Source organism: Polypterus senegalus, chromosome 5 (genome assembly GCF_016835505.1).
Source record: "Polypterus senegalus isolate Bchr_013 chromosome 5, ASM1683550v1, whole genome shotgun sequence".
Lineage (NCBI taxonomy): Eukaryota > Metazoa > Chordata > Cladistia > Polypteriformes > Polypteridae > Polypterus > Polypterus senegalus.
The window spans coordinates 107,989,063-108,002,203 of record NC_053158.1 but is presented as its reverse complement, the minus strand read 5'-3'; the positions used below and the strand labels follow the sequence as shown (position 1 = coordinate 108,002,203).

At 37.0% G+C, this 13,141-nt stretch overlaps 1 protein-coding gene across 1 annotated transcript in view; it reads right to left on the bottom strand.

Annotated features, from left to right (window-relative positions):
• Positions 1-2,618: 2,618 nt before the first annotated feature.
• Positions 2,619-13,141, bottom strand: part of LOC120529425 (collagen alpha-1(XXI) chain-like) — a 260,096-nt gene continuing 249,573 nt past the window's right edge. The window contains exons 28-29 of the mRNA XM_039753207.1: positions 8,858-8,935; positions 2,619-3,849 (exon numbers count right to left, since the gene is read on the bottom strand). Coding sequence (XP_039609141.1) covers positions 3,659-3,849; positions 8,858-8,935 — 269 coding nt within the window. The 3' untranslated portion in view covers positions 2,619-3,658. The remainder of the gene's footprint in view (positions 3,850-8,857; positions 8,936-13,141) is intronic.

Here is a 13,141-nt window from a genome sequence, read left to right as displayed (position 1 = left end):
AATATACAACTGAAAGCTACTACACTGCATTCAGGGATACTCTTAACCGTAGCAAAGAGGACAACATCAATCATGAATGGAGACATTCACAGGCTTCCAGTTGGAACACTAGCTAAGCCTTGGCTAATGCAGTTCTCGTTCTGTAAATGTATGACCTGTAGCAGTGGTCATGAAAACAGTTATACTCTTCAGCCCCCTGTCTTGCCTTGTCATGGTGGTACACAGTCGCAAACCTTTTGCAGATCCAAAGGACATTTTAAACCTGGTCTGGCAGACTGTGTAGCCTCTCAAATATAGAACGAGTTGTGGATCTGGGGATTAAATATCAGTAGAAGACTCCACATGCTAACTGAAACACTCCCTGTTGTTCTACTTTTTCATAATATGACTTACTCCTTTAGGGCTGTGACATTAGTGCAGTATTGAAGGATTATGTGGAGTAGCAAGCCTTACAGCAATGAGAATGTGAGATCTCAACCTGAAAAACCTTCAAACCGACCAGTGTAGAAAATGTGCCTTCTATGCTTCTAAGGTGTGTTTGTGAAAGCAAAAGTAAACTGGAAAATAATAAATCTTAACACAGTCTTGGTGAAAGGATACCTCATTTTTATACAGGGTGCAGCAGAAATAACTCCCACATTTCGAAAGATCACTGTGGGGTTCCCAAAGCAGGTAGAGGGGTGCGGTCTGTTCCATTAGGTACGGTACAAAATAAAGTTTTCAGTCGTCACCATGCTGTGGTCGGGTGAGCATCGAGGCTTTGTAGTGTAGGCTTTTTTCAAAACTGGCGAATCTGTAGCTGCGACGCACAGAGTGTTTCGCACGCAGTTCGGTTTACGTGCTAATGAAAGTGTTCCAGACCAGAAAACAATTTTGCTGTGGTTTCAAAGAGTAAGGGCAACAGGAGGTTTTCAAACATCGTCTTCGGTCCTTGGACCAACTAAAGGAGGCTATTCAAGAAGAAATTGAAGGAATTTCGCCGGACATGCTAGTGAGAGTGATGGAAAAAAATATCAAACTTACCCTTTCTTTAATCAGATCTCACCATGAGCACAGATAACCAGATACACCGCTGAAACCAGGCCTACAGGTGATGATTTTCTGATGGTTAGCTATCTCATGTAATTTTGTGAGGCTTGGCTCAAAGAAACTGCATTAAGCTGTACTGTGGGTTTGGCACTTGCAGGTTGACATGCTTAATGAACTGCCATTATTATTATTATTATTATTATTATTATTTAAATATCTTGCCCACAGTGGCATAAGCATAAAAAACGATCACATCCATTTTTCAAGCCATGACAGTTGTTGAGTACTGATCTGCATCTTGTGGTTGCTTGCACATTATAAAATAATTCATACAACAAAAAGCAACAGTAACAAAAGATTCAGCCATTTTAAAAGAAGACTAGCTGTGTATGCTACCTCATGCTTGCAGTCTTCCACAATAACCTTATCCCTCCGGGGTGTATTTTCTTCTCAAAAGACAAAATGATAGTAAACTGTTCATGCCATTTGCTTGGTTTTGTCTTGATTTACTTTCATGCTTATGTGAAAACTCACACAACCAAATAGAAAACGTATTATTACTTCAAGAAAAATGGCACCAGGGATATGAGATAAAATAATTACTTCCAGAGCCTTTTTCTTGTCATAAACCTGCACCAGAAACATAGAAGGAACTTTTTTTTTATCAAAACTCAACAAGAATACATTTGGTAAATTTTTAACCTTTTATTTTTTACTGGTACTCTTCTATGTCCCATTGGCTCAATTGTAAAGTGCTAGTGTGGGCAAGATATTTTTTTTAAATTATAGAAAATGCTTAACTTTAGATTGCAATTTTCCATGACAAATACATATATACCATGTTTGTGAAGAAATAACTTTGACTTGAAGAATACCAAAGTTATACTTTATTCCGTTTTTAGGGTTGAAGTTATCCTCTTCTGGCAGAATTGGGTGCAGAGTCTAGATAGACTGTCACTGCTTTGGATTAACAGGTTTCGACGATACCCTTACAGTATCTACAATCAATAACCATGCTATTATCTATTATATATTGGAATATGCTAAAGTAATTAAAAGGTTAATTCAGTACACACAGAACACAACTTCCAAGATGACTAACAAGCACAACCACGTACGACAACATTAAAGAACACACAAGTCACGTTTCAAAATGAGAGTTGAGAGTCTCAGAAAATGATGCCACAATCATCACAGATCACTCTAACGTGCTGAAGTGTTTTTGTATTACAGTAACAGAGCCCCCATTTTACTTGACATAGCATCTATTAAGAACCTATTTCTACATAGTCATTCATTACTGACAAAAAAGAAAGGCAAAAAGTTCATTTAAAGTATTTATTTTAAAGCTCTCAGTCACTTTAAACCCAACAAATAACTATCAGAAATATTATTTAAAAATATGTTTTTATTTTATATTTTACATGATATAAAATATGACTTACTGCTTGGTTTACATAATTAAAAACACTGTATAGTATAAGATATGTACCTTTTAAAACCGTATAGAAAATTTGAAAATAAATTACTATTTAAATGACAACGTGGCACCCTGCCCGGGGTTTGTTTCCTGCCTTGCACCCTGTGTAGGCTGGGATTGGCTCAAGCAGACCCCCATGACCCTGTAGTTAGGATATAGCAGGTTGGATGATGGATGGATGACAACATGATGTGATGTACTGTATCTGCCTGATTTTATTCTGCCACTGAACTACAGACAATACTGCATTGGTATTTATAAGGAAGTTTGGGATTTAATGTTGCACAACTGTTGCTTTGCAAACATTCCAAAATGTAAAATCTACAAACAAAGCTTTGGCTGATGAGGCTTTACCTGTTTATTTCTTTAACTACATTTCTGCTCTTCTTAGACATTTTCATCTAAAGCAGGTCCATCTCTTGATATAACTCTATCAGTTGCAACAGTTGTTTGACAAATAAATAAATTCTGTAATCTACTACGCATTGACAATGTGATTTTTGTAGACAGCCGAACAGTATAAATGGTTAACTCCAAGTTTCTTTTCTACTGGAAATAAAATTAAAACTTGATGTTTGGTGCACAGGCCTGCAGTTTCAGTGGCTATCAAAAATGTCTTGTATACCCTGGGAGAAACCAACTAAAAGAGAATCTGAATTGTGCCAGCCTGCATATTTTTTATACAAAAAGGCACTTTGGAATTTACATGGCAATAAATAAATAAAATCTCTTTTAATATGGGCATGAAAACAACCAATAACACATACATGAACGCTGAAGTGTCCGATATCATAAATCTACTGTACCAATTTATGGCAACACATTCATTTTATATCTTTTTCCTCTCCCTGAAGCAGCCAGTACTTGACCATTCTTGGCTAGACTAGGATTTTATAAAGGAATCTTGGACATTTTGTATTTCTTCAGTTCTACAAATGTTATTATTTACAGTAACATTTAAATAAAAGATAATAGTTAAAAAACATCAAGATATCTCAAATGTTTGTAGGTCTTTGGAGTGCAGAATGATGCGATACCTGTGGCATGTTATGGGTCATCACTTCCTGAGACCCAAAATGTCCCTGACCCACTCAAACCCATAGAATTCAAAAGGAGTCCAATGAAGCAGCTCATCTGTGTGAGTTGTGTTCAGATGTTTGGCCCCTTATTGAAAGAATTTTCTTGAAAGTTATAGGCACTATAGCAGGGGGTCATATCACATATGCCAGGTTGCCCAGGTGGTCCTCGTTTTCCCGGGATGCCAGGCACACCATCTTTACCTGGACTTCCAGGAGGACCTTGGGATCCTTCACCATTTAAACCAGGTGGTCCTTCAGGGCCTATGATATAAGCAAAAGTTAAAGATATGAAAATGCACACTGTATTAATTTCTCACTTATATGGTGTAGTCACACATCAGATCCCAATGGGGTAAGCTATTGCTGAACAGAACATACGGTTAAATGACACATAATACAATTATTGAGTGAAAAACATGTCATGCTGCACATTAATGGGAAATTAAGCATTTTTAGTTTCTTTTTCTTCTTTTAAAGTCATGCAGTTGTGATGTGCTGATGTGTCACCATGTTCTAGATGCATGTGTGAATTTGATGTTACAGGGAATTAATTAATTGTAAGCCAAGAAAATTAGGGTCTCAAGGACTTATTCTGAAGAGTAGTTGAGGCTTTTGACATTCACTTGTTTAGTGACTTTCAGCTTGCTTTACCATTGTGTTTGGTGGTTGATATTATGAATTGTAAAAAGCATACAACCAATGTACCAGAAAGCAGAGAAAAAAAGAGTAAACACTAGAAGATGGGGAGTTTATGAAGGAAAAAGGCTGTTGAGCAGATGATTGCAGCAGAGCGTTATTGAAAACTGTGGAGTGTAGAACATTATTATGAGTACTGTTTTGACTTTCTAGGTTTTTGTGGATTTTTGATTACCAGATTAAAGTCTGGACCCATATTGCCTTATTTTTGATATTTTTCATGTTTTGCCATTTTGTGCTTCCATTTAAGTATATATATTCTTTATTTCCCATAATACTTAGCTGACCTTTGCCATTTTCAATTATCTCATACTCCATCCCAAGCACCGTTGACCCACTCCAGTTCGCCTACCATCCCAACAGATTGACAGAGGATGCCATTTCCCACGTACTGCACACCACCCACAGATATGTGGACAAGAAACAGGGGAACTACAGTATGTGAGATTGTTGTTCATTGACTATAGTTCAGCATTCAATACAATAATACCCTGTAGGCTGTTTGTGAAACTGAGGGACTTAGGACTCAACAACCGCTTGTGTACGTGGGTGCTGGACTTCCTCACTGGCAGCACACAGGCAGTGAGGGTTGGTAACTGTATTACCACAGGAGCTCCTCAAGGGTGTGTTCTTAGCCCCTTCCAACCATGACTGCATGGCCACGAATTCCTCCAACGCATATTGTGAAGTTTGCAGATGACACGGTGGTACTGGGCTTCATCGCAAACAACGATGAGATGGCCTACATGAATGAAGTTGCAAACCTGACATTGTGGTGTCAGGAAAACCAAGGAGCTGGTGGTGGACTTCAGCAGGAGACAGCAGCGGGACTATAAGCCCCTCATCATTAACGGGACTCAAGTGGAAAGGGTTCACATCTCTGAGGACCTGACATGGTCTGAACATATCCAAGTTCAGACCAAAAGGGCAAAGCTGAGACTCTACCATCTCAGGCAGCTTAGGAAGTTTGGGGTTTCTTCAGGGATTCTAAAGACTTTCTACTTTGGTGCTGTGGAAAGTAGCCTGACACAGAACATTACATCCTGGTTTGGAAACTGCTGTGTGCAGGACTGTAAAGCCCTACAGAGAGTGATCTGTGCAGAGGAACGCTGCTGCAGGTCAGCTCTACCATCTATGCAGGACTTTTACACCAGAAGATGCAGGACCAGACCTCTCAGGATTATCAGAGACCCCTCTCATCCCAGCAATAACCTGTTTCATCCGTTAAAATCAGGCAAAACGTTTTTGTAGCATCCTGGCCAGGACAGAGCGACTCAGAAGGAGTTTCTATCCTCAAGCCATAAGACTGTCAAATCAAGACATGCCATCTCATCCATGACCCTCCACATACTTAGACTAGACTGTAAGTTGTACTATGCCGTCTACTCTTACCTTATTTTGGAATTGGTCTGTCATTTAACTATGCACCTGTCTAACTTTGGTTCTGTACAATAATCACTGCACTATTGCACCTTAACACTTAATTCTACTTTATTCACATAATTTTACTTATTTATTATGTTCTACTATACTGTTATCTTTCAGTCTATGACTTTTTGTTAATCTAACTGATATTCTAACTTTGCACAATTTTGATAAGCAGATCAGGATGCATTTCACTGCGTGTTGTCCTGTATAACTATGCATGTGACATATAAAGGATCTTGATCTAATGATAAAATAAGAATCCAATAATCCAAGTAATTTTTCTTTTTCAAACCAGGGGGTTGTGTTAATCCTCTCCTTTCAGGGGCATTTTTGTGTATTAGACACATTCAAAAGAATATTTTGCACTTTAAAGTCATTGATCCATTTTGGACCTATACAGGCCTGAAAGCCTGACTGCCTGGGGTGTGGCCTATTTTGGGGCAGACTAGTGCGGTAATGGTCTTGCCACCTTGTACATTTTATGGGCTGCACCCCTTTTTGCCATCTTGTGTGGCTATGCTTAAAATACAGGCATAGTAACAGTGATCGATACAAGTTACTGTGTTTTAACTGACATTAACAGCAAGATGGGGAACTTGTTTCTTTTCATTTTTTCCTTTCATAGGGTAATATTGATACTGATCTTACTAGATTGGTCATTTTGTATTAATATATATTTTACATTGCTAATTATTAGATACTACTGCATTGGATATACTTTAAAAAATGTTTTAAGAAAATTGAACAAGTAGTTACAGACCCTCCACTGCTAACACACATCAGTTGATGATATTTTTCACATCACTTGAATCACAATCTTCTGCGTATGAAAGCTACGAAGCCACCATAAGCATATTTGTGCTCTGTTATTAACTCCATTGTAATGTGCAGTTGAAAAGCACATATTTAATGTAGTCTACTAACACATGGAATTGCATTCTATTATCTTCTGTATCATTTCTCCTTTGTGCCCTTCTTCTCCTGGCATTCCTATGCCGGATAAGCAGTTGAGCATAATTTGATTATTTATGCCATTCCAACTTCTTTTCATTGGCCAGGAACTAGCCAGCTATTTGAATGTGCATTTATTTCATTTGGAAAATTTACCAGTGTTTAAGGGCCTATTGTGGCCAGGCAGGTCTTGAATATGCCAATTTAATTTCAGTTTGATGAGGAGGAACATCTCAGAAAAAAACATTGTCCAGTTAGATTTGTTTAAGATAAAAATAGCATAAATCAAAATAAATGCTGAGAAACGCAGTGGCCTCCAGGGCTGATAGAAAATGGAATGAGGAGATGCTGGTAAAGTTTAGGAGAATTGTGAAAGTATAACCAGAAAAAAAAGACATTGAGATTGTGCATGTAATGATGTACTCGGGTGTAGCAAGGCAAGGAACAAGCATGGAAAACCAGGCACTTAAGGTCAAGTAGTCTTGCGTGGATATGTCAGACATCATCGGTTTATGTAATTCTTCATTTATTTAGTGAGGTATGTGTCATAATGGTCAAAAGTAAGTTTTATAAGGCACAAGTGTACAGTATATCATTAGCTACCATATGCTCCATACTTTCTCAGAGCATGTTCCACAATGTAATACAAAGTCCCCTACATACAAACCATCAAGTTACGAAATTTCAAAGATGCAAACATGTATCACCAATAAATAAAAAAATATTCAAATAAGTGAAAAATTAAAATTTGTACTGTAACTTCAAATTCTGAGGCAGAGTGTAAATTAGTTTGCATATCTGCTACTAGGCAGAACGCAAAAACCCATGCTATTATTGCTTACATTCTCAGCCACGTGCTTGCATCCTCTACAGGTGGTTGTGCTTTTGGCTGTATGTCTGCTTATGTTGAGTCAAAGTCCAAGATTTCTGTAATTAAGCGTAAAAGTAGCGGTGATGTACTGCTAAGAAGTGCCAGGCAATGGAAACAAAGGTGAAAATAGTTGAGAGAGTAAAGCAAGGCAAAAAGATGGTCGACATTGTTCACTAGTATAACATGAACCATTCAGCCTTCGGTGTGATTCTAAAGAACATGGATCACATATTTTTGCTACATATGCGAGCTCGCTAGCTGTAGGCAAGTCTACCAAGATCAGCTGACTGAAAACATGCAAAAAAACAACTTGGTTGTTTGTTGTTAAAATGCACTAGAAATCAATATAAAAATACTGTGCTTAAATAATATGTGGGTCACAGACTTGCACAAGAGAGAAGAAGGTGAGCCCAGATTTCAAAAAACAAAAAAAGATCAGTTTTATTGTCATCTCAAAGTTATCCAAACTGGAGCTGTGTCTTCAGCCCTCTCAGAAACCCTAGCATGCACGGAGTGATGCTGTCAGCATTTTCAGTCGTTCCCTTCTCAGTTTACAAGAGTAGACAGACATCATGCACAAGTGAGAAAACAGCAAGTGAGCACACAGCCAAGTCGTTGGCTGGTTTTAATTGTTGCCCCATCAACCAATGGACGACAGACGCTTTACACAATGAGCCTCTGAACTTGCAGTTGCACTGTTGGTGGACAAGCAATCCCCTCCTGCGTTAAGAGTTTCATAGCACAGCGCAGTTGGGGGGGTTGTCGAGATCTCAAAAATCACAGAGTAGAAATATTAACTTTTAAAAGCAATTTCTTCTGTACATACAGTACCAGTAACATGTTTTCGATAACAGTTGAGGGGAGAGAGAGGTGTGCTAGGTCTGCATATGTAGGATCTTTCACTTGCGTTAAGCAAGTCTACTGAACCAAGATCAGCTAATGGAAAACAATGCGAATAAAAAATAACTTTTTTTTAACACCATTTTTTGTTAAATTGCACGAGAAATATTAACTTTTAAAAGTACTTTCTTATGCACAAACAGGTGTACATGTACATGTTTTCTATAGGAGATGAATGTTGGGAGTTGCATTTTATTTGTTGGTTGCCTAGGCTAACTTTGCTGGACTTATGAAGAAATTTGACTTGTGAAAGTGCTCTTGGAATGGAGCTTGTCATATGTAGGGGACTTACTGTAACTGCTTTTCAACAAAATGCATTGAAATCAAAATTAAATATTTAACATACATTTTATTAAGCCAATTCACTACTTGTATATGATTCTTTTCCTAATATGTACTACATATTACTTAAAAATACCTTACCTGTTGGGCCAGGAGGGCCAGGTGGGCCAGAAAATCCTTCACCCTTTGCACCTTTGTCTCCTTTTAGTCCATTATCACCTAGAAAATAGAAAACATTGGTTCTCATCTTATCTTACTCCACTTCCAATTGACATGCCATTTGAATTGCAAGCTTTCATGACTCTTCTAAACATTATAGACAAAAATGTTTTTCTTAATGTATGTGCAGTGCCTTCAGAAAGTATTCAGACTCCTTTACTTTTTACACAATTTATTATTATATAGCCTTATGCCAAAATCATTTAAATTAATACTCAATACCTCAGAATAATTGGAAAGCAAATACAAGATTTTAGTATTTTTTGCAAATTTATCAAAAATTAAAAAACCCTAAAATATCACATGGAGCTAATTAGGTATTTAGACCCTTTACTCAGTACTTCATTGAAGCACCTTTGGCAGCATATTACAGCCTAGAGTCTTCTTGGGTACAACATGACAAGCTTTGCACACTTCGATTTGGACATTTTCTGCCACTCTTCTCTGTAGATCCTGTCAGGTTTAATGGAGACTGTTGTTGGACAACTATTTTCAGGTCTCTCCAGAGATGTTCAAGTCTGGGCTTTGGCTGGGACACTCAAGAATACGGGTGTCACATTACCAGAATTTTTGTATTCAGTACCAATACCAGTGAAATGTTATGATACTCTGTACCATTCGATGTCACAGCAAAAACAGAAATCCCATTCAATGGCTTTTATATTAAAGTACTTCCATTTATTGAAGTGAACAATAGTGTGTCTTTTTCTGTAATACAACATTAAATATATAAACACTAACAACAGAATCGAGTAGTCATTCAACTCTAAGTTTAATAAACAGGTATTGCTATTCATAACCAACAGAAATTGTAATGCATGGCTTGAACTACAATGTGTGTCAGAGATGAAGACCCTAAATTGTAACAACAAATGGGGTTTACCATCTTGGGGGGATTTTAGCACAGGGTTTATAAAAAATTATATCATCATAAACTTCCTTATTTATCTTAGCATGTGCACATGCTAAACATATTTTCTGTGCAGTAACTGAAAAATACTGCTTAAAACCATATTAAATATAAAAGTTCAAATGTTACTATATCTATACTGTTGAATTACTGAATCTCAAGATAGTTCATTATACTTCCATTTAAACAAACTCTTTAAAGCTATTTTTGTAACAACAAGCTTTTAAAGTCTGGTGTGTCAATGGACCAATTTGTTTGGTTTCCTAATTTAAGATTTATATTTGCATCATTAGCCAGTTAAAAATATATTACCAATGACTAATATTTAACAGATTATTCAAACTTAATAAAATTTTAGATGCAAGAAATTTATGGTTCTTTAATCTTCCAAATTTGTCCCTGCTTGTTTTCTTTTATTTTGTTTTTTTTTCATCACAACTTTAAAGCTTTCTGCATAAAATTAGTCTCTTCAGTTTTACATTAGACCTTTATTGCAGAACTCCTGTAGAACAACCTTTGTTAGGTTGCGTGAGTGATCTGATTTTGTTATTGCTTATGCCTGTGAACAAATCCAGAATTTGAAAAGTACTTGGCTGTAATTACCATTGAAACATATGACGTGTGCTTTTACTTATGAAGTTTACTAATTATTGTTAGTATGCCTCCAAAAACCAAATGAACCACTCGCATTTAGTGTTTGCAGATTCATATTTAGCAATGAAGTATACTGCTTTGGTCCTCCTCAACTGCATATTTCTGCAATCAAACATCTCTGTTAACTCTGTACATGTCATGTTAATACGGAGATGTCCCTTGTCCTTTGAAGCACTAAAGTGCTAAATACATTATTTTTAATATTAGCAAATGGAGCAACTCATGTCATCACTGATGCAGACAAGCCAAATAACCATTTCCTTTGAATTTTGCCTCGATGTTTACTTGCTACAACTGCTGTTAACACTCTCATTCCTCCCACATGCATAACTGTGGACACGTGTAAATTGCCGTCCAGTGCAACCCTTAACTGCATATGCCAGTTAGAAAATGGACAGACTGCGAATGTCTCTAGATGTGCTCATTACAATTAGTTCATTTATCGGGGTTGTGTAGTACATTACTTAAAAGTAATTAATCTTGTTATGTTTATCACCAATTAGAAATTTGTGGCAATACAAGTTAAATGATTAAATCTCAATTGATCAGTAACACTATTTTGCTCTAAAAACGTACACTAATTCATAATGGGATAAAAGTGACAGTAACATGACCCCTTGTGTGTGGGTTGGATTTTTTTTCTTCTTTTTTTGAATAACAAGTACAGTTCCCTGCACTTGTGCACTAAAATTCTCTTGCACAAACACCAACGTCTTTCCAAACATGACTTCTGCTGTTTTCTTTTTGACATGTGCTGATGGCCTTGTGTGCCACCACAATAGTCAGCCATTCTTATATGAGACATACACCTGAGGTCCTGATTCTCTGTGGTCATTAAAGGGCATCCTCCAAAAAAGCAGGGTGTATCCCGATGTCCTGGCTAAGTGGTCCATCACATCCTTATCCATTCTGGCTCCCTAATCATCCTCTGTCTCTAACTGGCTATCTCTCTTACCCTTTCATCATAATGGCTGCTGTCGCATCATCCAGGTGGGCGCTACACATTGGTGATGGTTGAAGTGGTTCCCCTCTGTCTAAGAGCTTTGAGTATGGAAAAAACTCTATATAAATGTAATTACTCATTATTACTGTTATTATTAGTTTTTACTCAGTTTCTATAATGTATTATTGTGTAATAAAGGTTTTCTTGGTATTGCTGGCACTGTAAAAAAACTGGTACTATTACGTTTTCAAACATTGACACCAAATTAGTACCAAAATATTGGTTCTTGTGACATCCCAACTCAAGAAAACTCACAAAGTTGACCCTAAGCAACTCCTGTGCTGTCTTTGCTTAGTGCTTAGGGTCATTGTCAATCTCAATTTATTTATATAGCACATTTTAAAACAACTGCAGTTGAGCCAAAGTGATGTACAAAATAATGATAACAATAACCATAACAGAACTAACTCGGAAATGCCAGTGTACAGAGTGGCAAACAAGAGCTGGTTGGCAGATCTAAGGGCACAGATAGGAGTATAGGGTGCTAAAAGGTTAACCATATAGGCAGGAGCACTTCCATTAAGAACCTTATAAACTAACATTAAAATTTTAAAATCAATGTGATAGTAAATGGAAAGCCAGTGTAGGGTAGCTAATACTGGCAAAATGTGCTCACATTTGTGAGTATCACTTATCACCAGCTGCAGTCGAGAAAGGGCTTTCTAATTCCATAATATAAGGAACTGCAGTAATCAAGTCAAAAGTCAAAGCCAATGTTTTATAGGGAATCTACAAACAAAGAAAATTGCATACCAAGTTTCTAGGAAATATACAGAGTGTGGGATGACCCAAAAATGAGTAGCACTGACCTTTATACAGATCACAAGTGGGTAGTTCTCATTCACCAGTCATCCAGCAAGGGCAACCTCCCTAGCAAAAACACACAAAGAACCTACAAAATGTCCACGAACAAGAAAAGAGGCAAAATTGCATTGGCGGAGATGCAATTTAATTTCAACTACTTTAAAATGTTTTCCAAACTAACAATAAATGTTAGAATTGCAATCTGCAACCCACAAAAACTTTATCTATATGTCTATATGTGACAAGCTGAAATCAAAGAAAGATGAGAAAATAGAAAATATGTTTTGGTATCTGGGTGTACTTCACTGACTGAGCTAATGAATTTTATTGTACACGTGAACTAATTCTACAGAACCTAAATATTAATTTCTTTAATGTTTCCTCTATACTTGGGTTTCTCTTCTCTCTTTTAAACAATGAATAAACATTAGCACAAATGCAACCATTAGGAAACCAGCCAGTAGTACAATGTTGTATCAACAAGATCCTGATTTGAATATTTTAGGAAGGAAACTAAAGAACAAAGTCAGCAGTAGGTCAGGATACACATGAACACACACATCCCAAACCATTCTAAACACCTGTTTGGGCCACACTCACAGAGTCCTAATAACTCAGCAGACTAAATACACAAACAGCACTTTTATAGAGATATCAAATAAAATAAGGGACTGACTTTAAAATATCAGATTGCCTATGTTGAAAACGGGTATCTTTATGAGCAAGCAAAAAATCCAAAACAGGCCCGGTGACTGATACATGGTTTTGGTGATTATTATGAGACGATGCCTCCAAAAGAGAGCAGCTTTTCAATTTATAACGGCATTTAAACTGT